The sequence below is a fragment of the Aspergillus vadensis genome, assembly GCF_003184925.1.
Source record: "Aspergillus vadensis CBS 113365 unplaced genomic scaffold BO88scaffold_29, whole genome shotgun sequence".
NCBI classification, from domain to species: domain Eukaryota; kingdom Fungi; phylum Ascomycota; class Eurotiomycetes; order Eurotiales; family Aspergillaceae; genus Aspergillus; species Aspergillus vadensis.
The window spans coordinates 301594-326564 of NW_020292067.1; the positions used below are offsets into that span (position 1 = coordinate 301594).

The 24971-nt window shown below is 51.2% G+C and overlaps 8 protein-coding genes across 8 annotated transcripts; 4 read left to right on the forward strand and 4 right to left on the reverse strand.

The window, feature by feature from the left end:
• Positions 1-308: 308 nt before the first annotated feature.
• On the forward strand, positions 309-5264 carry BO88DRAFT_397027 (GTP-Rho binding exocyst subunit SEC3; the record flags this gene model as incomplete). The annotated part of the gene is made up of 4 exons (XM_025705261.1): positions 309-733; positions 805-3098; positions 3173-4290; positions 4346-5264. Exons 1-4 carry the CDS (start codon positions 535-537, stop codon positions 5262-5264), a joined length of 4530 nt encoding a protein of 1509 aa, XP_025558467.1. The 5' UTR covers positions 309-534.
• A 2183-nt stretch (positions 5265-7447) lies between these two features.
• BO88DRAFT_159389 (guanine nucleotide exchange factor DCK1) lies at positions 7448-14440 on the forward strand. Its single transcript, XM_025701591.1, has one exon. The coding sequence runs from the start codon at positions 7724-7726 to the stop codon at positions 14069-14071; it is 6348 nt and encodes a 2115-aa protein (XP_025558468.1). The 5' UTR covers positions 7448-7723; the 3' UTR covers positions 14072-14440.
• Position 14441: 1 nt separating this feature from the next.
• Positions 14442-15819, reverse strand: BO88DRAFT_159326 (Ser/Thr protein phosphatase family protein). Its single transcript, XM_025701589.1, has one exon. It carries the CDS (start codon positions 15616-15618, stop codon positions 14557-14559), a length of 1062 nt encoding a protein of 353 aa, XP_025558469.1. The 5' UTR covers positions 15619-15819; the 3' UTR covers positions 14442-14556.
• Positions 15820-16020: 201 nt separating this feature from the next.
• Positions 16021-16702, reverse strand: BO88DRAFT_350579 (40S ribosomal protein eS8; the record flags this gene model as incomplete). The annotated part of the gene is made up of 2 exons (XM_025703505.1): positions 16021-16549; positions 16629-16702. 2 exons carry the CDS (start codon positions 16700-16702, stop codon positions 16021-16023), a joined length of 603 nt encoding a protein of 200 aa, XP_025558470.1.
• A 61-nt stretch (positions 16703-16763) lies between these two features.
• Positions 16764-17447, forward strand: BO88DRAFT_159328 (uncharacterized protein). The gene has a single exon (XM_025701590.1). It carries the CDS (start codon positions 16901-16903, stop codon positions 17252-17254), a length of 354 nt encoding a protein of 117 aa, XP_025558471.1. The 5' UTR covers positions 16764-16900; the 3' UTR covers positions 17255-17447.
• Positions 17448-17461: 14 nt separating this feature from the next.
• On the reverse strand, positions 17462-18321 carry BO88DRAFT_408326 (DUF2470 domain-containing protein). Its single transcript, XM_025707681.1, has one exon. It carries the CDS (start codon positions 18197-18199, stop codon positions 17537-17539), a length of 663 nt encoding a protein of 220 aa, XP_025558472.1. The 5' UTR covers positions 18200-18321; the 3' UTR covers positions 17462-17536.
• A 2494-nt stretch (positions 18322-20815) lies between these two features.
• On the reverse strand, positions 20816-21959 carry BO88DRAFT_408327 (uncharacterized protein). Its single transcript, XM_025707682.1, has 3 exons — positions 21826-21959; positions 21169-21756; positions 20816-20994 (listed from the first exon to the last, which is right to left on the reverse strand). Exons 2-3 carry the CDS (start codon positions 21648-21650, stop codon positions 20988-20990), a joined length of 489 nt encoding a protein of 162 aa, XP_025558473.1. The 5' UTR covers positions 21651-21756; positions 21826-21959; the 3' UTR covers positions 20816-20987.
• A 1023-nt stretch (positions 21960-22982) lies between these two features.
• On the forward strand, positions 22983-24438 carry BO88DRAFT_159411 (uncharacterized protein). Its single transcript, XM_025701592.1, has 3 exons — positions 22983-23125; positions 23231-24052; positions 24281-24438. Exons 2-3 carry the CDS (start codon positions 23277-23279, stop codon positions 24285-24287), a joined length of 783 nt encoding a protein of 260 aa, XP_025558474.1. The 5' UTR covers positions 22983-23125; positions 23231-23276; the 3' UTR covers positions 24288-24438.
• Positions 24439-24971: the final 533 nt, after the last annotated feature.

Consider the following 24971-nt stretch of genomic DNA (forward strand, 5'->3'; position numbering starts at 1 on the left):
TGTCGGATGGCATATAGGGGATCTACTCAGGAGGGAACGTCTGTAATTCTCCTAATTGCGAAACGACAGTCAATAATTTTAGCATACAGCTAGCCCACCTTTCGCATCATCGATCCTAGAGAGGAGTGTGTCTACAATTGCATCGTAACCACTGCCACCTCCGCCGAGACTAAGTTCCGTGCCGTATCCGCAGCCGCCAGCCCATGCTCTCACACCCTCCCAAGTTAACGGTAGCTTAGTGGCTAAGGAATGACCTAATCCCACCTCTCTGGCTCCCTCCTCCTCCTCCACCTTCCGTCGGTTTTGGAACTCGGTTCTGCGCCAAATCGTGTATGGCGTCGCCTTCTGCCAATCTCCTTGCTTTTTGAATGAATCACGATCTTGCTCGTTGGATCCTATCGATTGACTGACCATCCCAGTCCTCGCCCACGGCGCGCGCCCCGTGTGATCCCTGCCCCCGTCTTCCCGACCATGTCCACTTGATCCCCGAACACATCCTGAGTGATCCAGGCTTTCGGAGATCGATTAGCAACCATGAGTAGTCGTGACCGCATGCGGGGTCCCCCGCCCGGCGAAATGCCCCCTCAAAGAGACCCTCGTCGAGCTGGTGATAGTCGCAATGGCGGTAACGCCGGCCCCGGGGATGCCTCGATGTCGAGGGCCGAGAAATTCGAGGACGAGAAGCGGCGGATCATTCATAGCTGTTTTGGAAAGAAAGACAGCGATGGCTCGTGTATGAACATTCAAATCACGCTCCTCTCCTAACAAGGTGTCCGGTTGACTTATTCCCCTTCCTCCTTCTAGTGGTCGAGTCCTACATAACACATGTCCGCATTTTGGAGGATGCGGCATATCCGTCCACCCCCGCTCCACCCAATTCGCCGCCCGAAAACAAGAAACCTCGTGTGATCATTGTCGCTGTCAGACGGTCAGGAAGAGTGCGCATGCACAAGGCGCGCGAGAACAATGATGGCTCATTCTCGATTGGCAAGACCTGGATGTTGGATGACCTCTCCTCCATCCAGTCTTACAATGCCTTGGTCCCGAGCACACCGTTAGAACAACAACACAAGCAGTGGGCTGCCAATGTTGGATTCATCGTCACCGTTGGAAAGCCTTACTACTGGCATGCACGGACCTCCAAAGAGAAGGATTTTTTCATAGGCAGCCTCGTTAAAATCTACAGAAAATATACTGGCGGCAAGGTACCGACCCTGATCGGCTTCGATGAGCGGGAACGACAGCTGCTTGCTGGTGCATCAGCTGCAGGTCCGCCAGCTCCTAAAGGCCCTCCTCCTGGTCCTCCGCGCCCCGAAGTGACCCTGCCTCCCCCACGGCCTCCCTCATCACAAGGAAGCCGGCCTCAGTCACCGTATTCTAGCCGTGCGCCCAGTCGCGATGGACCACGACGACCACCGCCACCACCATCTGAGGAACATGCCCTACGAGCACAAAGAAGTCGTGATCAGATGGGGAGACCGTCTACTGGCCAGTCTGGTAAAAGCGGTACTCCTCCGTTTAGCCCACCTCAACACGCCCCACCATTGCCTCCTGACCAGCGCGAACAGCCACCTCCTCGCGCAGCCGAACGTCTTGCCGCGGATTCCAGAGTGCCAAAGGTACCCATAATATCCCCTCCGGAGCCGAGAAATAGGGACTATCCCTCTAGCTTGCAGGCCGCTCCTGTTGCCGGTCAGCGGGAACGGTCGAATGGCAATTTTGAAGACGCCAGGTCGGGGAGTCCCCTCCCTGACTCCCGACCACCATCCTCACGCGACGGGCGTAGAGGTCCTGAGTCCAGACCTACGCTTCGTACCCAGGATCTCCATCCCAGCCGCAGTACAGACGGTCTTCGTCCTACTACACCTGGGTCGGTTTCTGGAGAAAATCTCACCTTCATGCATAGTCCGGGAAGCAGCGTGGGTCCCAGATCGCCCTTGAGGGAAGCAGCCGAAAAGCCCATTGGTTCGCCCGCACGAGCAGAGCGACAGGAGCCTGAGCCCCCGAGCAACCCCATCACTACCCCCGCCGTCGAGGTTCCAGCAGCACTCACGCCAGGCTCTTCAGGAGTCAACAAACCCCCACCAACCGTTGAGTCTGCTGAGGCGCCGGTGCCCACAGCTCCGACGCTGCCAGTTTTGACCAAGGATCCAGAGCCGATTCAGCCGATAGCAGAGACTGCTGCAGCTGCAGTACCACCGCCTCCTAGTGATCTGGAGGCCACTGAGCCTGTGGAAGAAAATGATCCCGATGCACACCGTCCTGGGCTTGGCCCGATGATCAAGAAGAAGCAGACTAAGGATGTTGCAAGCGCATTCCGCAAGGCTGCCACTGCTCATGGGGCCTTCAAGCCGAGGCCTGGTGGTGCTGGTGAGAGGCTTCTAGCAGCTGCGAAAAAGCAGAAGGCTGCCGCTGATGAGCCGGATGGGATTACCAGCGTGGTGCCTGCTCCGTTCTTGCTTCGGACTAACAGCGAGAATACGGTGACTTCTCCTGCGACACCGGAAGCAGAGACTCCTCCAGTTGTATCTTCATCCCCTGAGAAGGAGGTACAACCGCCAGCGCCACTGGCACCGTCAGCAGCGCCAGCTGTGCAGTCTCCTGCCGAACCCTCCAGGATGGAGCCACCCGCAGTTGAAGTGACTCAACCTGCGCCCGAAGAACCTACGGTCGGTTCGACTGAGGTACTCGCAGAGCCAAGAGATACATCAAGAGCTTCGGTAAAAGTTGATACAGAAAGATCGAGATCCGTGTCTCCTTCGCCCCATGATCGTCGCCGCAGGCGTCATGAGGATAACACGATCAAGTATTGTCAAGCGCTCGGACTTAACCCTAGTGTTCTTGAAGGGCGTGGCATTGACTTTGACGATATCTTGACTGACCTAGGCTGGAACGGACGACTAGGAGACGAAAAGAAGATTGAAGATTTGGAGGCGGACATCCGCCGAGAGATTGGCCGGGTAGAGGCTACCAGCTGGCTTGGTAACCTCGAACAGCAGGAGGGCAAGATCGATCAACTTGCAAAACTTATCGACAAGACGATTGTGGAGTGTGAAGAGCTGGACAATCTCCTTACCTTGTATTCCCATGAGCTCAACGTAAGTTTGCAGGCCTTTCGTGGCCCTATTCCATCGCCTCGGCCACTTCGGTTGTATGCTAACGGAGGTAACAGACTCTCAACGATGACGTGGCTTATATCGAAACGCAATCCCAGGGTCTACAGGTGCAAACAGCCAATCAAAAATTGCTTCAGAACGAGCTACAAAACCTACTCAAGACTCTTTCCATTTCCTCAGACGACGTTCGTGCCTTGAAGGAGTCGTCATTGAGCAATCCCGATGGCCTCCGAGATACCGAACTCGCCCTATCTACGTTGTACAAAGCGATGTTGATGATTGATTCTGACATCTGGCATAACAAGAGGCGGCTTGCCGATGCGGCTGGAGACCATGGCAGCCTGGGCGTGTATGCCGACACAGAAATCGGCCAAATGCGTGCGATCAAAGAAAAGAAGGAAGAGTATCGCACACATGCTCGCGTGTTCTTACAACGACTGAAGCAATTCATGGCTATTGCATACAAGGTTGCGGAACAAAAGAGGATTGATGCGGCTGCCAATGGTCAAAAGGACCCCCTGAAGCTCGACAGCGAAGCCCGTGGCTACTGCCGTCGTGAATTGTGGCAGTATCATGCTGTGATCCTCTTCGCTCGGGAAGTTAGTTCCGGGGAGTGGCACGCGCTCATCAACCTGTATGAACAGCAGGCCAAACACCCTTACCAAAATGATTTCCGAGACAACAACCTGGCGTGGAAGAAGGCGGCGAGGAAGCCTAGTGGAGAGGAGCAGGAACTCCTCTTTACTCACCAGGAGAAGGAGAAGGAGTCTGAAGGAATCACCATGGCGGCGCGCAAACTCACAGTGCGACGAGGCAAGACCATTAAAGCTGCAGCAGGTCTCAGGCTCCCCTCAGGGGAAAAGCAACATGGCAAGCTGGAGCCATTCGAAGCTTTTGGGGGGACGCTTCAAGAGACCCTGCATATGATCTCGGAAGAGCAGAATTTTATCGTCTACTTCTTCCATCTCAACTCGCTTTCAACGGTCGACTTTCCAGACCTGGTTATGTCAGGCGCTCCGGATGAGCGCAGGATACCCAGTTTCGGCTCCAAACAGCTGCACGATCCCGACCGAGCGATGGCCAAGAAAGTTGAGCAGATCATGGACGAACTTTTCGCGTTTTGGCCGACTGATATGCAAAACCTTGTGGACTGGGCCATCAGAGCTGACCCACTGTAAGTTGATTCTTGTGCGCTTGTCAAAGAATTAAAGACTGACTGTATCATGTAGACAAGGAATTGGAATATTGCTGGCCATTGAGAAGGCCATTTCCGAGTTTGACGACACCAACCAGGACTTTATTATCCATTCTCTTCAAAAACTCCATTCCCGGTTGCTTGGCCTCTTCAATCGGTTTGTCGACGAGCAGATTCGAGGCATCGAGGAGACCAAGGTCAAGGTGAACAAGCGCAAAGGAGTGATCTCATTTATGCGAGTCTTCCCCCACTTCTCCACGGCCGTGGAGAACATGCTTTCGCAAGAGTTTTACGACATCCGGGTCAACGTAAACGAAGCCTACGATCGCATCAACCGCGCCATGTGGGAATCGCTCAAGTTCATCGCCAAGGAGGCGCCGGGCCAACCCACGGGAGCGGCTGCGACTTCGGGAGACCCGGAAGATAAGGAAATCTTAAATTATCACATTCTCCTCATTGAAAACATGAACCACTACATCGAGGAGGTCGATGTCCGGAGCCTCCCCGTCCTGGAGCGGTGGCGCGATCGGGCGCACCAAGACATGCAGGAGCATATGAAACTCTACCTCGACTCCATCATTCACCGACCACTGGGCAAGCTGCTAGAGTTTATTGAGTCAGTGGAGAATCTAGTGGCGACGGGCATCAACCCCGCCGATATTGCCAGCCGACCTAGCCACTCCCGATCGGTGGCGAAGAAGGTGTTGGCGACATACGATGCCAAGGAAATTCGGCGAGGGATCGAAATGTTGAAGAAGCGGGTCGAGAAGCATTTCGGTGACGCGGACGACCCCGGTTTGAGTCGGAGCTTGGTGTTGAAGGTGCTCCGGGAGTGCGAGGGTCGGTATGGGGAAGCGTACGATCGGACCCGGCGCGTTGTTGATGCGGTGTACGAAGGCCAGTTGGAGCTTGAATGGCGCAAGGAGGACGCCATTGCCATGTTCCAGAGGTGAAGAGCGGTGTCTCTTTCCTTGTCTGGCTCGTGTGGCCAGAGTCCCTTTCAGGGTCTATCCCCGCATCATGACGACCGCCTATCAAAGGCAAGGTTGTCTGGATGAAGTGGATATGATAGGACTTTTGTTCTTTTTGCGCATCATAAGACGGGCGCATGGGTTGGATATTTGCATTTCTTTTCCTGTGTTCTTCACTTCTTGCTTTCTGTCTTAAGTACCTATACCAGTTGATGTATCTATAGCCTGTGATCAATGAAGGGGAGGAAGGTAATTGGTAACCTAACTGCTAAGGTCGCACTGCATTTGCTCTGGTGGCACGAAAGAGTAAACGACGTTGAGAGAGGAACGGGAAGCAGCGTTAGGAAGATTTCGATCTAGCGCGGGCGCTGTACCAGATCTCAAGTGAGGCAAAAGGATGGAAAGAGAACTCCATTGCATATGAAGGGATGGTTCATAAGATTGGCATCTATAATATTGGGGGATAACCGGAGCGTGGAGTAACGTTAGCTAGCTAGCCTACTCTACATCATTGTAGAGAGTAATGATGAACGATGAAGGAACCGATACTGGCAACCGGCAGATCATCACCCAAGAGGGACAGAGAAACGCCTCTCAAAAAAGAAAAGCGAGGGAGACCAATTTAGCGGCCCAGCCGGATAGACCAGTCAGCGGGCAGATGCTCCGACTCCATCTCAAACCTTTTTTAGTACTTATCTAGTTGTTAGTTTAGTTGGGTTTTATAGCCCTGGATTCAGGGGGACCACGCGCTGGGTCTGTGCTGGATGTATTAACATGTCAGCCTGGCTCCGTGCCTAACTAACTAGTTAATTAGTATCTACTTTGTAACAAGTAATCAGCGAGTTGATCATCTAAATATAAGATAGATAATAAGAGAAGCGTTAAGACAACTATCTATTGACGGTCGGGGCCGGTCTGGACACATGGACAGGTCCCAAGTATAAGTCTTACCTACTATCTAGTCTAAGTATATCCCACAGCTATTGGAAAGTTCACGGACTGCAATGGTGGAAGGAAGGGCGGATTGTCTCCCCTTGCTTTTGCTCTTCCTCTGACGGGATGGACGTTCCTAGAAGAAAAATAAAAAAGAAAATAAATTCGAAGGAAGGAAACGTGCTGGTGAAACTTGGATACACGCATCCTCCTCTCCACTTTCACTGGCTTGTACTCAATCGGTCGGAGTTGGACCCATGGATGAGCTGGAATAGTGTGCCAGATCCGTTTGCTGGATGGACCAGGCACAACTTAGCAACATTGGACAACAACCCCCAAAAGGAGGGCGCGGGATATGTGGAATATACAGTAGTTAGTATCAGACAAGCTCAATTTCAATTTTCTCTGGACCTACCGATGGTTGGGAAGCATGAGATCAGTAATGACGAGGCCAATATAATGATCAATTAAAGTTAATCAACCTGCTCGGGGAATCGCTAGTCGAGTTACCCTTGAAAGCAATGTTCTAGCCTCAGGCTGTTACTGGCAACAACTCGCCTCCCTCTCCGCCTCCCGCCCCGATCCTCAGGCTCTCCTGCTCAATGGAAAGCATCCCATCATCGGCCCTGTGATCATCAGTCTTCTTCTTCTTCTTCTTCCTCTCCCCTTCTCCTTCTTTTCTGTGGCTCTTACTATCGTCCCTCTTCTCCCACGCATTCAATTTCATCTCTCCTCTTCCTCCCCCCTTCCTTTCTACCCTCCCTCTCCTACATTCCCTTTTAGCTTTGGGTAAGCTCCCTCCTCTTCCTCTCCTCCCCTCCTCCTTTAAACCCCCCCTCCCTTCGTTTCATCTGTGTGCCTTCTCCACAGTTCCTGCCAAGTGAACAACTCCCTCGGCTCCACTTCCATTCCACTGCTAGGGGGCCTCTCACCAAAATTGTCGGAGGCCTAAAGCTGGAGGGAATCAATTTACTGGTGCTCTCCTCGTCTCGGTTCTTACTTTAGCTACGGTCACTAGTACCTTCACTAAAGAATCCGCTGGCCCCAATTGCAGCGGTGTTCCGGTCACTGAGACCCTTTGCGACACCCGCTCCTGGATGGCTTTTGCTCCTCCGCTTATCATGACCCTCTCTCTAACTTTGACACGCCAACAAAGCACGCCTACGTTTCGCTTACTGGAATCTATCTCTCGCTAACCGCACATTTGGTGATGGCCATCTAGTTGTCGCTCCATATCCCCCTTTATTCCAATTAACAAGACACCAATTCCGCAAGGCACACCTCGAATTCGCGCTTCCGCTTCTCGAACACCCCGTCTACATTCCTCCCTTTCTTCTCATACCATACCTGCATGTAGCGCCCCTCATTCAATCAACAGAAGGAACTGTCAGATCTGAACCCCTCCTCCCTTCGGCCCCGCTTCATCGGTACTCCTTCATTCCTCGGAACGCCCATTGTGACGAACGCCGCGGCGGGGTGTGCTCTGGAGTGCCGCCTCGATCGCAGATATGCCCTGGCGGCCTCTGCCTCGAATCGCTTTCGCTGTCGCTATCTACCCATTTCAGCCGACTACCCCGGCTGATCTGCCTCTGGAGCTTGGTGATGAGCTGTATATAATTGAACAAGGTGGCGCCAATGGGGAATGGTGTCGTGGGTACCTCGTCGCGCCGCCGTCCTTGCTGGCGGGCTTGACGAGCTCCAAGGGTCAAACCCTTGAGGCAAGGGTATTCTCTGGAATCTTTCCCCGCAATTGTGTCGAGATCCGTGAAGTGCTAGGCGATGGAGAGAAGACAATCACCAATGGCGACCGGTCGAGTGTCGCCTTCACGGTTCCGGAGGGAGATGTGCGCCATAGCATGGCCTCCTTCCAAGATGATGACCACGCGTTCGGGGAAGTATCCAACGTTGTAATCGCGAAAAAAGGAAAGCCGTCTCAAATCTTCATCCAGAGGTTGGATGAAGATGGGCGCGGAAGCCCAGCCAGCCCGCGCTCCCCTCAGAACTTCCTACGGACGAATTCGATGCCGCTCGCCCCTATCAACGTGGCCCCTCGAGACCCCGACGCACCCAAACCAGCCGCGCCTGTGCCAATGCTCAAGATTGGCGATGAAACACCCACCTCGCTCTCCGAGCCACTCGTCGACGAGATTGCTTCCTGCCTCCGCGAATGGCACTCCACCAATCTACATCAATTATTGCTCTCCCGCCAGTATGTTACGGTAGAGGAGATGACGAAGATCGTCGAGGAACTCGATTTCGCAAGGCGCCAGCTGCTGTATAATGTGCTCACCGCACAAGAGAAGGATGCGCTGCGGCAGGAAGTGGTCTGGAAACTCGTTCGCGGAAATAAAGCGCTGGGTGGCGAGATCATTGTGAGAGATCCTCAGCAAAGAGGGCGTCTGCTCACCGGGGAGGATTCGGCCGTAGAACTGGCTCGGCTACAATCCGAAATGAGCATGCTCGACAGCAGCCCCATGCAGCAATCAGACGCCGCTGCGCTCCATCATTTGATGCTCGAAGTCAATGCCGTCTCTGGACATGCGCCTGGGCCAGTAACTTTGGCTGTCTACTTGTGCTCGCAGTCGGAGACGGGAGCTCTCACACCCCTTTCTGAGACGTACATCTTGGACATTCCTTCGCCCGAGAAGTTTGCAAGTATGGGACAGAGCGCCAAACTGAAAACGCTGTTCACCGACTTGAGCAGCACGGATATTGGCGACAGCGCTACAAACGGCCCGAGACTCTACATGGTCGTCATGGTTCGCGCCCCAGAAACTGCATCAGTCGTCAGCGCCGCCGCCCAGCCGAGGACGTCTATTTCGCGGGACAGCTCTCCTGGTACCAAGCAGCAAAATGGGATTAACCAATCGGTCAAGGGGAGTCTCAGGACTCGCCGCAGTATGATGTGGACCTCGAAGCCACGCGGTATCACAAGTCCCGAACAAGGAAAGGAGCCGAGTAAAGCTGCGCCTCCGTCATCTGGAAGTAATACAAGTGCCAAAGAAAAGTCTAGCAGCCAGCCGGTTAAAGAATCGACTCAGCTTCGGACGGTAGGAGTGGGTTTCCTCGAAGTTTCTCAGATCCTGCGTCAGGAAAAGGACGCGGAGCAGGTGATCAATATCTGGTCTCCATCTGAGGATGGCGAGGATAAAGAGGGACGGGATGATGGTTTCGATGGCGTTGTTCGCACATTACTTCCAAGCCCTACTGGCAAGTATGTGCGCTCTCAACGAGCTGCCCGTCTGCATTTCCACCTCTACCCCTATGTGGACCCCGACGCAGACAGCCTGGTCCGGAAAAATCCCACATCCTTGCACAATGTCGTTCAGACGAGGAGGATGGGCTTCTCTCAGGCCCCAACAAAGCCTCGGTCGGATATTTACGTGACGATCTCCCACGCGACGTTCCCTCCAGAAGCATTGCTTTCGCATCCGCAATCTGGTCAAGTTCCGGTTCCAGGGCATACAGGTCTCCGTAACCTGCAACTAACTCTGGAGGTCCGCACATCGTCGGGGGCGCGCGTTGATCGGTGCGTTCTCCCCGCGTCCAACCATGCAGCACAGACAGCATGGCGCACCACAGTAGCCGATCGGGGTGCGCCTTGGAACCAAACCATCCGTCTCAACATCCCCACCGACCAGATCCCTGGATCGCATTTGATCATGAGTATTGCAGATGCGCCCGAGTTTCCCTTTGCGCTTGCCTGGATGCCACTGTGGGACAACCAGGCCTTCATGCGCGACGGTCCTCATTCGCTCCTATTGCATGCCTACGATAAGTATACGTCGCATATCGAGAATGGCAAGGGAGCCTATCTCTCTCTGCCATGGAGTTCGCTGGGCAAGAATGAGTCAGCGAAAGACGAGGCAATCACCGGTCCTTTGGCTACCCTGCGATTGGATACACATCTCTGCAGCACGGAATATTCACAAGATCAGGTGATACTCGGCCTTTTGAACTGGAGGGAACGACCTGTGAACGAAGTATTAGATACCCTTAAGCGTGTCCTTTTTGTCCCGGAGATCGAGATTGTGAAGCAGCTCAGCAGCGTCTTGGACTCCCTTTTCGGGATCTTGGTGGAGAATGCCGGCAATGAAGAGTACGAGGACTTGATTTTCAACGATCTCGTGACGGTTCTTGGTATTGTTCACGATCGACGGTTCAACCTGGGCCCGTTAGTTGATCACTACGCCGATAATCAATTCAACTTCCCCTTCGCTACGCCGTGTCTCGTCAGAAGCTATCTACGTCTCCTTCAGGCCAGTTCCGATGCTCAGCAGTCGCGGAATCTCCGTGCAACGTTTAAGGTAGGACGCCATGTCCTCAAGTTCATCATCAATGCCCGTCTGCAGCAGAAAGAGAAAGAGGAAGGTATTGGCATCACTAGAGTACAGTCGACGTTCAACCGGGATCTGCATACAATATTTAAGTCGCTCGAGGCCCTGATGAAAAACCCCTCGCCTGCGATGGTGGGAAATAAAACCCTCGTGGTTCAGCATTTCCACACCTGGCTCCCGGAGCTCTCGAAAGTACTCAGTCGTGATGAGGCGATCATGATCGCACTCAGCTTCATCGACTCATGCAAGGATGTCACGGGCATGCTGATACTCTATAAGCTGGTTCTCATCCAACACTACACACGGCTAGAGATATTCGGCTCAGGATCGGAGCGAAAGAGCCTGGTGTCCAGCTGTATCAGCTGGTTGGCACCCTACTGGGGTGCGACAGGTTCTGTGTCGGACCTCTACCGTGACCAGGTCCGGCTGTGTTGCGCGATCGTGGCGGAGCTGTTGAAGCAACCAGACCCGTACCTGTACGAGTTCGTGCCGAAGATTGTGTCCTCATACTATTCCATCATCCCTGACGGTGTTGAGGAGACGACCTACCTTTCTTTGCTCTTCAGCAAATCATTCCCGTTCCAGGTGAAATCGTCCAAGCACTCTCAGAAATTTGACGAAGCACTGGTGGAGCTGTCCGCAGTTCTGGCTGGAGCGGCGACGATACCCAACCCCAAGCGACCCCGGCTGAAGGGCCTGGAGCTTTCCAGTTTCCTTACACAGGCATTCGAAGTACACACTTCGATTCTCAACTGCGAAGCGTATCCTGAAAGCTGGTTCAGCGTTCATGTTTACAACCACCGGGCAACTGTCAAGAGTTTGGAGTATCTGGCAACCATTTTGACCAATAAATTCCTTCCATCCCCAGATGATGCGGAAATGTTCGATACGAGACTATGGGAGACATTCTTCATGACTTTGCTCAAGGTTGTCTCGAGTGATGCTCTTGCTCTTGAGACCTACCCCGAGCAGAAGCGACGCGCCATCTGGAAGATCGCGGGCGATGTCCGGGAACAGGGTGCGGACTTGCTGCACTCCAGCTGGGAATCAATCGGCTGGGAAACCACTGATGAGGAGAAAGAACAGTACGGGTTGAGTCGGTTGGGTGGCTATCAAGTGCAGTATGTTCCTGGCCTGGTAGCACCCATAATTGAGCTTTGTCTCAGTGTCCACGAAGGGCTACGGCACGTGGCCGTCGACATCCTACGGACGATGATTCTGAGCGAATGGGGTTTGAACCAGGATCTCTCTATAATCGAAACGGAGGTTATTTCCAGCTTGGATAACCTCTTCAAGAGGAAGAACATGAGCGAAAGTGTAGTGCAGAAACTTTTCATCGCTGAACTGTCAGATCACTTTGAAAGCTCCGCAGACTACGACGAGGACCTATCCAATGCGGTCAAGGCTCTGATCGCGACGGTGGATGAGCTGCTCGACCTCTTCGTGGCCCTTCAGGGAGGCTCGATGGCCGAGAGCCTACACACTCTTCGGTTGATGAAGTACATGAAAGACATGGGTCGTGAAGATATCTTCATCCGCTACGTCCACGAGCTCGCTCAGGTGCAGGCTGCAGCAGGAAACTTCACCGAGGCTGGCCTGGCCCTTCAATTCCATGCTGATCTATATGATTGGGATCCGAAACGGATGTTGCCTGAGCTGCTCAACCCGCCTTTCCCAGAGCAGACTTCTTTCGAGAGAAAGGAAGCCCTTTACTTTGCGGTTATTCAACACTTCGAGGACGCCAAAGCCTGGGCACATGCACTGGTGTGCTATAAGGAACTCGCGCAGCAGTACGAAGACATTGTGGTGGATTTCGCCAAGCTCTCACGAGCACACGGCTCCATGGCCAAGATTTACGATCTTATCTCAAAGGAAAGCAAGCAGTTCCCGCGGTACTTCCGTGTGCAATACAAGGGACTCGGGTTCCCTACCACTCTTCGTGATAAGCAATTCATCATCGAGTGTGCACCGACGGAGCGTATGGTCTCTTTCATTGACCGTATGCAGCGGGAGCACCCGGCTGCGCAGGTCGTGTCTTCCGGAGAAGTACATGATTACGAGGGCCAGTATCTGCACATCAATCCTGTCAGTGTTCATCGCGACGTGGATCATCCGGTCTACCAACGATCGAAGATTCCGCAGTCCGTTCGAGACCATCTTCTGGTGTCGGAGCCCTGTCACTTCAGCTCAACCTTGCGAAAGCATGTCCGTGACGTGGATGTCAAGGAGCAGTGGGTTGAGAAGACGGTTTACACCACTGCAGAGCCTTTCCCGAACATCCTCCGCAGAAGCGAGGTGATCGAGGTGAAGGAAGTTGCACTGTCGCCTTTGCATACGGCGCTCGAACGGACGTGGCGCAAGACACATGAGCTGTCCATGTTGCAGCGTCGGGCGGCCTCCGGGGAGGACACAGGCTTTAACAACCTCAGCGAGGCTTTGGAACAGTTGCTCGACCTTCACGCAGCCACCCCCAACTGTGTTGCTGCTTATCGCCCGTTCTTGTCTGATGCGCATGAAGAGGAGGAGGGTGGTCTAGTGACACCGAAGCCGGTCGACCCAATGAAGAATGCACTGGCAGTGGCCCTCATCGACCATGCCTTGGCTATCAAGCAAGCGCTGGCCTTGTACCACCGGCCGGCGCATCAGGCTACGCAAGCTGAATTGACGCGCCGTTTCGAAGAGGCATTCGGGCCGGAAATCTCTTCGCTCCGTCCGGCAGAAGTTGAACAGACGCCTCAGTGGCCTCGGCGTAGCACTCCGGAGTCCATCAAGGAGCGCCAGAAGCCGCCTGCGTCGCGGGCGCTCAGTCCCGAGCAGGAACTGATTCGCTCATCGCGGAAGAACCATAGTCGCAAGCACTCTGCCAAGCAGTCTGTCAGTCACCGGATCAGTGTCATGAACCCTTTCAAGCGCGGCAACCACGCGGCGAGCAATTCGGTGTCTACGGTGCAAGAAGACCCGAAGCCGCAGTCGGACGCCAAGGTCAATGGCGCAACCACAGAGGAGCACGTCAACGGGGAAGTCGACCAGGATGATGCAGCCACCATTCACAGCCGGACGACTACTCAGTCGCGAGACACCCATCACAAAAGACGGAGCCGATTAGGCGATGTGCTACACAAGCACGCATCGTCATTGTCGATAAGCGCCAGCGCGACTGAAGAGAGCCAGAGCCAGAAGAAGCAACGGACAAGAAGTGCTTCTCGCGACACGGCAGGCAAGTCGCACGACAGCGTGAGTCGAACCACCTCCCACACCAATGGGACATCTGCGGATGATCGGCCATCCGTAAGCAGCCATAAGGGCGGATGGTCGACGATTCCTTCGATCACCGACTACCCCCGGCCGGTGACGCGGAGCAGTGTCAATTCTGTTCGCAGCCCTGAATTGATGAGTCCGGTCAGCCAGAGCGGCGGCATGCGCGACTCGGTGTTCAAGCGGTTCAGTCTGCTCAAAGGAGTCAGTCGCAAGGGTAGCCGCTTAGACTTCCGGACGGAGACGCCCGTGCGCGAGGAGTGATACCTCGCAGACTTCTTTCTTTCTTCCTGATAATGTCTGGACATTCATCATTTTTTGCATTTATTTCATTCAGCGTCGACATCGGCATTGTCTTGCATTGCAGCGTGGAATCCGGCCGGTTGCACAGTCATTATACTTCACTTCTCTTGTTGGACATTATTACATTTTAAAGCACTTTCATTTCTTGACATATCCAGGCATGATATACTTTTTTAGTGAGATACCTACTTCACTTCTCTCCCTTCTGTTGGACATCTCGTTTGTTGGACTGTACATGTATATTATTATGCCATATCGGTGATTGTACAGGTAGCTGCATTGCAATGAACAGCATCAGTGTAACATTAATATTAACAGTGTTGAGTAACTATCATGTCACAGACATAAGTGATAGCCATTAAGAATAAGACTATATACTGTACCTCTATTTCATAGACAAACCAAGTACCATCAAGGCACCATTAAAGTCCATATCTAATAGGATCCTACTCAGCCGGCAAATCCATCTCCACCACCCACGGCGCATTAACAGGATGATACTGCACCGTCACCACACTCGCATTAACAAACAACGTCTCCTCCCCAACCCTCAACCTATTACCCCCTTCCCCACTAACATCCACCCTCGCACACCGTTCCTCCAACGTCCTCTCCTTATCACACTGAATCACACTCTCATTCCCCGAACTCCACTCCCTCCTTGTCGCCCCATACCCCTCATGAATATGTCCAAACACATGTAATCTCGGCCTTGCCCTCTTCACAGCCCGATACAAATGCTCACACCCCACACTCATATGATTCGGCACTACCTGATCCAGCACCCCATACGGCGGTCCATGCGTAATCATCACATCTACCCCAGGATAATCCGGCACCACCTTCCTTATCCCCCCTTCCCCATTATCCCCATCATCCCCCTCCCCCTCCTCCTCTGGAGGATTATACCTATCAACCTCCCTCGGATACGCAAACCCCCACTGACAAAACTCCGGCGTATACGGACTCGCATACACCCTCAGCACAGCCCCATTCCCCAACCTGAACACATGCGTTCCTTCCTCGAGATACCTAATCCCCGCATCCCACGCCTCCTTCCCCGTATACAGGTCCTTTATCTCCCGTAACTCCTCATCAGATAATCCCCTACCGGGCGTGAGTTTCCCCGCGGAGACGTTATCGCTTCCACTGGTGGCGGAGGGCGCCGTGTGGTCGGTGCGGTAGCGGTGGCGGTAGTGGCCGATACGTTTGTAGTACGGCTCGTCGAGCGTGATGTCGTGGTTGCCCGGGATGATGAGTTTTAGGGGTGCCGGGGCGAGTTTTAGGAAGGAGAGCGTGGTGAGGTGCTCGTGCTTGTGCCCGACTTTTGTGAGGTCGCCGGCGTGGATGAGGAGGTCGGTGGGGGGGAGGGGGTGTCGGTAGGGGGTTGTGCTGGGGGGGTGGGAGGGCGGGGAGGGGGTGAGGGTGTGGGTGTCGCTTAGGAGGAGGATTGATGTTTTCACTGTCTTTGGGTTTGGTTTTGAGGTTGGGGGGTGGGTGGTGGACATGGTGGTTGTGTTGTTGTATGGTGTGTTTTAATTGATGGTGAAGTGAAGTGGAAGTATATGGGGTAGTAGCTGGGAGGGGGGAGTATATGAAAGTGTGGTTACATCAATGGTAGGTTGGTAGGTAAGTAGGTAGGAGGGGTTAATTAACTTAAGTTAGTTAGGAGGTAGGAGGTAGCAAGTTTCGTCATCGGATAACAAGGTAGTACTAGTGAGTTAGGTTGGTATGAACTACACTACGGAGTACATACACTACAGCTGATAATTTATGGGCAAAGTGTGAACATCTGATTCATCCATCAATTCAGAGCTAATTTTCTGGAAAATGCTAACTCCGATCCATCCGGCCCTTTTAACTTAACAACCACACAACGTGAACTATTCGCTTTTGTGTATTGGATTTCTTTACTTGCGGATAGCACGCTGGTAGAAAGCCAGCTCATCACCCTCCAGGATGTATCCGTCCACGCGGCCGCTCTGGCCGGGGCGGGACGACACAACAGCGTACAGACGACCGGACTCGAACTGACGCTCAACAGCAGACTCGACCTTGCCCTGCTCAGCAAAGCGAGCAGCCTGCTTCTTCACAACGCTGTTGGACTTCTTCTCCTCGGTGGTCTCGGTCTTCTGCTGGCGACGACGGCCGATGGGCTGGCCGTAGTGAGCCTCGTACCATTGACGGAAAGGAGCAGCATCGATCTGAACGACGGCCGACTTGGTCAGGGTGTTGGTGCGGACGAGCTCGTTGTTGGAGGGGTGGTAGGCAACAACGATGACACGGGTCTTGCGGGAGATACCCTCAGAACCCCACGAGAAGTTGCCGGATTCGAGACGAAGGGCACGGAACTTCTGGTTACCACCACGGGTGCGGACCAGGTGGATTCTCTTGGTTCCGATACGGGTGTTGGAGGGCTGGCGACCCTTCTCGAACGCCCTGTTGGATTGCCGTGCGTCAGTCGTATTCTTTCGTAGTGTGATGTACTGAAATAGAGACAATAGGAACTCATGCATACCTCTTCTTGCGGTAGGTGGCCCTCTTCGCGCCGGTAGCCGAGCGCTTGTGACGAGAGTCGCGTGAGATACCCATGTTTGCTGTTCGAGGGGACTGTAGATGGCAGAAGTATTAGCGGGATTGCTCGCTAGTAGCAATAGCAGTAGTAGACTGTTGTCGATGATTGTCAATCCCTCTTCGAAGATTTTTGCTCCAATGCGTCGATGGTTGCTCGTGTGATTGTTGAGTCGATTTGAATTGAAATGGTATGTATTGTGCGTTGTGTGTGTGGCGATGCTCGATGCTGGAAATGTGTGCGAATTCGGGTATGGACGAGAAAGCGAAGAAAAAAAAAATCTTTCTTTGAGTTGTTCTTTCTTTTCAATCGTCGTCGTCGCCGCCGCTAATATTTCCCTTGCACCAAACAACTGCTCTGATAGTCTTTCTCTTCTTCTCTTCGATATACCCCGGAATGTATTCTTCAATTCGAGACCGATCGTAGATTGCACGCGCACACCGACCGTCGACGACACCGGGAAAAATCGAGAGGGATCGAAATCACGACGGATTAATTGCAACAAACTCACCTCTAATCCTGCAGCCCTTCACCAGGAACGCAGCGGGCAAGGGTCGTTGGGTTGGTCGTAAGGAGTTGAGTGCTTGTCGTCGGCTTCCGTTGAATTTCGCACTGTGGCTCGCTTGTGGAAGTTGCCCTACTACCCTAGTCTGGGATTGGTTTAGTGTGGTCCCGTGATGTGATGAGTAAGCCGCTAGTCGATGCCCGCTAACTAGCCGATAAGCGATAAGCCACTGCGCAATAGAGCAGGAGACACTAGTCTAGTAGTAGTTCAATATGTCTCAATGTGTTGTGGTTCATTAATCTGGTAGATAGACATGTTTGTTCTTCTGAATTACATACAACGTATCTGACTACTTCCGATGCTCCCTCTTCGCCCCCTCCTCCTTCACCATCCGATCAAACCTCATCCACACTGTATACCCCTCAATCAAATTCGACACCACCCAAGCGCACCACACCAACGACAACACCGGCACTCCATGCCGCCTCAACCTCTTCACCGTGAGCAAACTAGCCTCCACCACATGCGACCCGCCCATCACCGTAAGCACAAACGGCTGTGTCTTGTAAAACAGTTGCGCCAGTGGCGGAACCGCCCCCAGTCCAACCGTTTCGTAGAACAACGACCCAGGTAGGAAGTTACTGCGTCGGGAGAACGCCACCAATGCCGTTGCAAACACGAAGAAGAGGAAGATTTCTATCCCCTCTGGCCGCCGATACTCCTTGATGGTGATGTCCGACCGACCCAGTCGCGCAAGACATTCCTGGTGCATGGCTACCAGGCGGGATCGCGACTCGGAGAAACTTTCCATTGCTGGGTCGATGGGCACGGTGTAGCGTGTGCCATTGGCGCTGATGACGAGATCGGATAAGCTGATGTCTTCGAGACGGGCGGATTTGGCTTCGCGCGCCGAGACGTGGCAGTAGACTTGGAGATAGGCTGCTAGGGAGTCTTGGTGGTTGGCGTTCATGTGGGTGATGGTGAAGGAGATGTTAGAGCGGTCTGGTGCCATTTTTGCTTTTTGTCTGCTATTGCTTTTCTTTTGCTTCCTTTCTTGTGTTGGATGGGAGTTGGCGATTGATATATGGTGAGTAGTTAGGAAATGGCTGCTGGTATGCGCGGGTTTCGGCGATTGAGTGGTGGCAGTTTGCGAGACTCCTTTTTGATCCCGCCAAGAGTACCTCGGGATCGTCAGCTTCGTGATGGGCTCACCCTTCCCGAGGAACTGGCACTCCGCAATATTGAGGCCACACGTGAAGTTGCTGCTCCCTTGGTTTGAACTTTATTAATGATGTTCTGTATTGCGTATATTTGTTCAATATGGGAGCTAGCGAATGTTGGTGTCATCTCAGTGCTAGAACTGCTATATCATGCAATAAAAGTCTCACTATATATTCTGAGCACCCTGCTCATTCTGCAGGTGAATCAGCACCGTATTCTCTCTTACTATAACCACTCATGATTCTGGCAGTTAGTGTGAAAACACAGATACCAGAGCTACTAATAGTATTAGCACTTCTTCAAGTCATCATCTCTCATAACGTCCAGTATATTACTGAACTTTATAGTGTCGCTCACAATCTGCCGACACTGGATGTTACCTAATTCAACAATGTAGTATAGCGATTACTCCCAGCTATATTGATGAAGAGTTAAGAATTCTGAGTCACGGCACAATTAAGTCTACCAAGCTATAATCGAAGAAGGGGCTCCCCCAAGAACAGTATACTTAAAACGGCGAATTCCATGTCTTGACAGCCTCAATGCAAGTAGGGACATGCAATAGTATCCTGAGTAGTCACTGACTGACCAAGGTATATGTATGCTCTGGAGAAGGTTTACAATCTCGTCGAATGGGCATTGATTTTCAAACGATATTGACCATCAATGCATTCCTGTCGCTATATCGCATAATCATTGTGGAGTAACGAATGATATCGTTGTTCCTATATGAATATTATCATTAATAATGTTAGGAGTTGACTAGAAACTCAGAAGTATATCGTACACTAGTAGCTAGACTATATTTGCCATCCCCTATAGATCGAGATCTCGAACTTAGTGTATGCTACAACCAGCCAATCACTCAGATCAGTCCACAACAATAGCAGCGAGTATAAATTGGACGGTTGTTTTAGTAGCCTTGGCGACTATTGCGCAAGAAACATATATCTTACTATCAAGTCTCTTATACTACTTGCAGGAATGAGTTGGCTATGATAGCCCAATGATATCTCTGATAAGGAAAATAGGCAAACTGACATAATGGATGTCTCGATTCTGACTTTCAATATCTGGTAGCCCCAATTGAGTAATGAAAGTACTTAGAGCACCTACTATCTCATGCTTAGGCTTTACCCCTCTCCAGAATACCTAGAAAGAACTATCCCCCAGCCCTTTTCACAATAGATAGAAACCATGTGAGGTATTGAAATATATCATGTATTTAACACATGTCAAAAAAGACTCAAGTGCCTATTATCTCTTTAATATTGGAGAACTAGTAAATAGCATCTATACCTATTACGACATCGACCGAGAGTTATGAATTCAAGCATATCAAGCAAGCCCAATCAATCTCAGTGTGCTTCTTCAGATCTGAACTCCCACGACAAATACCCAGAAGAAGTGATGTACTGCTTTGACAAATGCGCACATTATATCAAGCAAGGCATGAACCATGTTCTCTAGTTCCACAGCATAACGATAATACTATAGACTTCTCCTCCATGCAGCGTACCACCACGCAAAGGTATGGTGGCAAGGACATATGCATACCTGGATCTAAATAGAGATTCTTTACAAATAGTCTACTTGTCGTCGGCCTCCCTCGCTCGTATAAGTTAGAGTATTATATCAAGATATTCATTTTCTTCATGATCACTTCGTTTAGGCTCGATCTGGTAGGTTAGGGTTGAGTACATTAGAAGTATGTGATGCATATTGTAAAATGGTATATACGTTAGATGAGTTCAGTTGCTTTGGACTTGTTCCAGTCTAAGGCATTGAAGAACGTCAGATAGATGGGTATCGTTGTGTCTTGCGAATAAGGATATTCTCTAACTATTGTGATATTGTATACTACGGTCGGCGTTGCCGCTTGATAGGCAGAAGAAATACACAGAGCAGTACTAACAAGTCAACATAATAGTATATATTTAGAGAGAAAGAATATTCTGCTTTATGATAGCTGCTAAAGATCAAGCAAACCATACCAACAAAGGTATAAGTGCGCACAGACACTGAAATATGGAGTAGATGGGTCAAAATAAGCATCGGCGTTAGCATCACCAAATATACGTAGAAACATCGCATACATCAGTACCCAAGTGCAGTTGCCACTTCTATCCGAACAATGGCAATGAAGAATAAAAAAGAATACAAGGCAATTCATTTGGCAAAACAACCGCTATTGTTGAGAGAAGAAAAGCACCGAGGAAAATCCTTTCGTAAACGTCATAACGGAAACGGAACGGAATGGAATGAAGTGGATTTTGCGAGCGCCGGCCGAAATGGACGAAAAGTGCAACGATCGCCAGGAACCCGACCGACCGACCGACCGTCAACCACACACGCGCCAGCAATGTGGCGAAAAAAGAAAAAGAAAAGAAAGCCATTCTTAACCCCGGGAATTTATCGAACGAACCATTGAACTAATTCGGCCGGAAGATTGATTTGGTTCTCATCGACGACAACCGAATACGCTCGGGATTCGGCGACGGAGGAAAGACGGATGAACATGATTGAGATGTAGCGGTGCTGGAGGCAAAGAGGCAAGAGGCAAGAGGCGAGAGGCGAAATCATGCGCTGGAAAAGAGAAAGGGTATCATGTCAACCATCGGATCTCGATCAAGTACTAGTAGCGAACGAGATTAAGTGATTTGAATGATTGCATTGCATGCATTTGGTCCGCACGCAGGCCAGATTCTCCGCCGCCGCAATCAATGTGATCAATCAGAAGCAGGAAAAGGGAGTACTTACAGCAAGGACAACGTCAAGTCACCATGGATATGAGCCTTTAATTCGACTTCAATATCCAAGTTCAATTCCAATTTCAATTTCATTCCGTCTTGGTCCTCCCAGTCATCGCCGGTTTTGCCTTCCGCTTCTTGCATGCCGCCGTTTGCGATCGGTTGTGCCGGCACATTGTCGCGGCTGCTGATGGTGGTGGGCTGGTAGCGCTCCATGGCCTGGACCTCTTCTTCCTCGTCGTCGTAATAGTCATCATCTTCATCGTCGTAGTCATCGTAGTCATCCGAGTACTCATCAGAGTAGTAGGTATCGTCTTCATCATTGGGGTCTTGCTGCCGACGACGACGACGGCGTTGTTGTTGTTGCTGTTGTTGAGGCTTTTGTTGGGTGTCGTCGTCAGAATAGTCATCCTCAGAATCGTAGTCGGAGACATCATCAGGATCATTAGCAAAGGTTTTGGTGGCTGGTTTCTCAGCCTGAGCGGTAGCCATCTTGATCTAGTAGTAGATTGTGGGGGACGGAGTAGTAATCGGGGCAGAAGATGGGATGGCGGGGTTGTGGTGAGAGAGATGTAGTGGATGGAATTGATATAATTTCCTACCAGCCCGAAGTGACTGTTAGATTTGCAGAAAGTGGGCAGAGAGCGGCATGACTTGGTTTACATACAAAAGGGAGCCCGAATGCGGGAGGCGAAGAAGAGAGGGAAGGAAGTAGTGGTTACTCTTCGTTAGGATTGCTGGATGGGGCAATTCGTCAGTCGGCCGGAGTGCGGACACAACAGACAGACAGTCAGTGAGAATAATAGTAGTAAATTGAACATGCAAAAATTGAAAAAAGGGAGTACACTCCGGAGGGAAAAGAAGGGAAAACCTAAACTCTAGAACAAAAGGAAATGAAAACCAGAAAAATGATGTATGGCCGTTTGTTTGGAGGTGTGGAGAAATGAACGTGCAGGGCTGGAGGATGGGAGGATGACGTTGTGGGCGCAGGGAGGGAGCGGCTGGGCGACTGCACCTTCACCAATGATGCTCGGCCCTTCATTTAATTAAAATTGAAGACTTTCACCATGACTGCATCATCATCATCGTCAACGGCATTGTGTCTGAGAAGATCCTCAAGTCAGCCGATGACGGTCGAGCCAGTGATCGTCATCGATGTCCACGTTGCCCGGACCCTCTTTTTTTTCTATTTTCTAATTTCTATTCTGTCTCTGTAGGTATTGTGTCTGTGTCACCATCAATAACGTGCCTCCATCGCGACACTTCGGAGACTCATTCCCTGATTGTGATACATTTGGACCATGGAACCCTCGTCTGCATTGCCGCCGGCCGAACGTGTGATCCAAGAAACCTCCCGCCAGCATCCACGGTTTTCCCACGAAAGTCTCACGGCAACTGTATCCGAGTCGCCATATACCGGGATATTTCTTTGCCATCAACTTGAAGCCGAAGAGACAAAGAAAATCCCTAATAGATACAGTTACTGTAGACTAGATCGAAAAGACAGAGAGGGGGGACCAAGTAAAGTCTGACAGGCTTTCAGGTGGACCAACTAAACCCAGTCAGTGCACTGACGTCGTATAGTGGATCCAGTCCAGTCACAGACAAGAGATGGAGATGATCCCAGACGATTACGATGCCCTTTAGCGATCCCGGCCGAAGTGCGACGATCTCTCCAATAATTCTCCGATGTACTAAAATCAAAGTACAGATACTAGTAAGTAAGATGTAGTAGGGTCTCCAGCCACGCGACGTCATCATCATCATCATCGTCATCCATCATTCATTCATCTTGCCCTGCAAGGTGGAGGATGAGTGGCACAAATGACATACTGGCTTGGATCCTCCCCCCATATTTTTCTTTTTTCTTTTTCTTTTCCATACATCGACTGACGTCGCCTCCGCCCCCCTCCCTCATCTTTACTTTCACTCTGCTCTCTACTACTACTCCCTTGCGTATTCCGCGGGTAAGTTTCAGCCTGCATCTATAAATATTGCCCGGCCATTGGACGGTCCAGCCGAGCCCTATATAGTGTACGTCCCCGTGCCCCAGACCGCCGCTGAAGTATTAGATCTCGTTGATTTCCTTCCTCCTCTTCTCTTTCTCTTTCTTTCATCATGTCTGATCAGTCCAAGCAGCCTGAGTCTTCTTCTACCAACAACCCTTCCCAAGAAGGAGAGAACAATACCTCTACCCCTTCCTCCCCTCAACAAGAGAACCCTCCTACTGGTGATCAGGAAGAACAAGAACAGAAGCCTGAGGATAACACCAACACCGACAACAACAACAACAACGACACAGAAGACAAACCCAAGGAAGAGGACAAAGAAGAAGACCCTCAACCTAAACAAGAACCTCAAGAAGAAGAAGAACCAGAACCCCAACCCAAACAAGAGGAGAAAGAAGAAGACACCAAACCCCCCAAACAAGAACCCCAATCTTCCGACTCCGAACCAGAACCAGAGCCAGAACAACGCGCCCCCCAACCCAACCAAGACCGTAAACGTCGCTCCCGACCACCCCAGAAACTCCGCCAACAACAACCACAAGACAACTACTCCGACATGGACAACAACAACCAACAAGTAGACCGCCCCCGCCGCCAGCGCCGCCAGCGTCCCCAACAGCAACAACAAGGCCAGGACGGCGGACCCCTGGGCGGTCTCCCCGGCGTGGGCCAAGCCGGCGATCTCGTCCAAAACACAGCAGGTAACGCACTGAACGGAGTAACAGGCAGTGCGGGCAAAGCTGTAGGCGGGATCCTCGGCGGAGGCGGCGGCGGGGATGAAAAGGAAGGCAAGGATGAGCAGTTGCGGTTGAGACTTGATCTCAATTTGGATATTGAGGTGCAGTTGAAGGCTAAGATTCATGGTGATCTTACCCTTGGCTTGTTGTATGTTTATCTCTCCCCTTTCCTTTTTCCTTATTATTTCCCCCATCCTTTCCTTCCCGTTGATGCCCTGCCCTGGGTTGCAACTTGATATATACCCACCTACTATGATTTATCTGATATACATCAGTTCGTGACATCGAGCGAGCGCTACACTACTACACTATACCCATACATACATACATACATACATCTTATATTGGGACATACGTGACTAATTCGTGCGGATAGGAACTGAGTGTGAGTGTATTGAGTGAAGAGTACTGGGATTTTCTTGTTGGAAAAAGTCAGTCTCGTTGGTTGAAGTATTCAGTTACTATTTCGCTCGTGTGTGCGTCTATGGTCGCGGTGTCTCGCTATACTCTTCTTTCCTGTTTACTTGTCTTCGATGATGATGCTTTGATACGATACCTTCGTCTTACTACTACAACTTACTACTACTACTTGACCGACTTGTGATTTTTCTTCATCATACATATGTTACTTATCTTATGTTCATGATTGACTGTTGCTTGATACGGTCTAGATCTGGTTGTGGTTGTCTTTTTATTTCATAACGCGATTGATGAATGATGATATTGCTTACTTCCTTTCCTTTCTTCTTCTTTCGTGTGTTATGCATGAGCAGGTGCAGGAGCTGCTTTCTGCTTTCATGGGTTCAGTTGCTTTCGTTGTGTGCTGTACAGACCTGTACTTTCCACCATACTACCAGTTCTATTCCATGGTCAGTAGTTCCTAGTACAGGATAATGAATCGAGTCTAGCCTACATCTCTTCATTCTATAGCTTCAATCTGGTATATTTCTATCGTTCATCATCTAGCCAAACGAAAAGAGAAGAAATAGATCGATCCCATCATCCATCGAATATAACCATAAGCAACATCCACCATAAACCGCACCATCTAAATAAGCATGCCCAGA

Excerpts from the sequence above, each read along its gene's own strand:
- BO88DRAFT_159389 (XM_025701591.1), top strand. The coding sequence starts at position 7,724 with ATGCCCTGGCGGCCTCTGCCTCGAATCGCTTTCGCTGTCGCTATCTAC.
- BO88DRAFT_159326 (XM_025701589.1), bottom strand. The coding sequence starts at position 15,618 with ATGTCCACCACCCACCCCCCAACCTCAAAACCAAACCCAAAGACAGTG.
- BO88DRAFT_159328 (XM_025701590.1), top strand. The coding sequence starts at position 16,901 with ATGCTCGATGCTGGAAATGTGTGCGAATTCGGGTATGGACGAGAAAGC.
- BO88DRAFT_408326 (XM_025707681.1), bottom strand. The coding sequence starts at position 18,199 with ATGGCACCAGACCGCTCTAACATCTCCTTCACCATCACCCACATGAAC.
- BO88DRAFT_408327 (XM_025707682.1), bottom strand. The coding sequence starts at position 21,650 with ATGGCTACCGCTCAGGCTGAGAAACCAGCCACCAAAACCTTTGCTAAT.
- BO88DRAFT_159411 (XM_025701592.1), top strand. The coding sequence starts at position 23,277 with ATGTCTGATCAGTCCAAGCAGCCTGAGTCTTCTTCTACCAACAACCCT.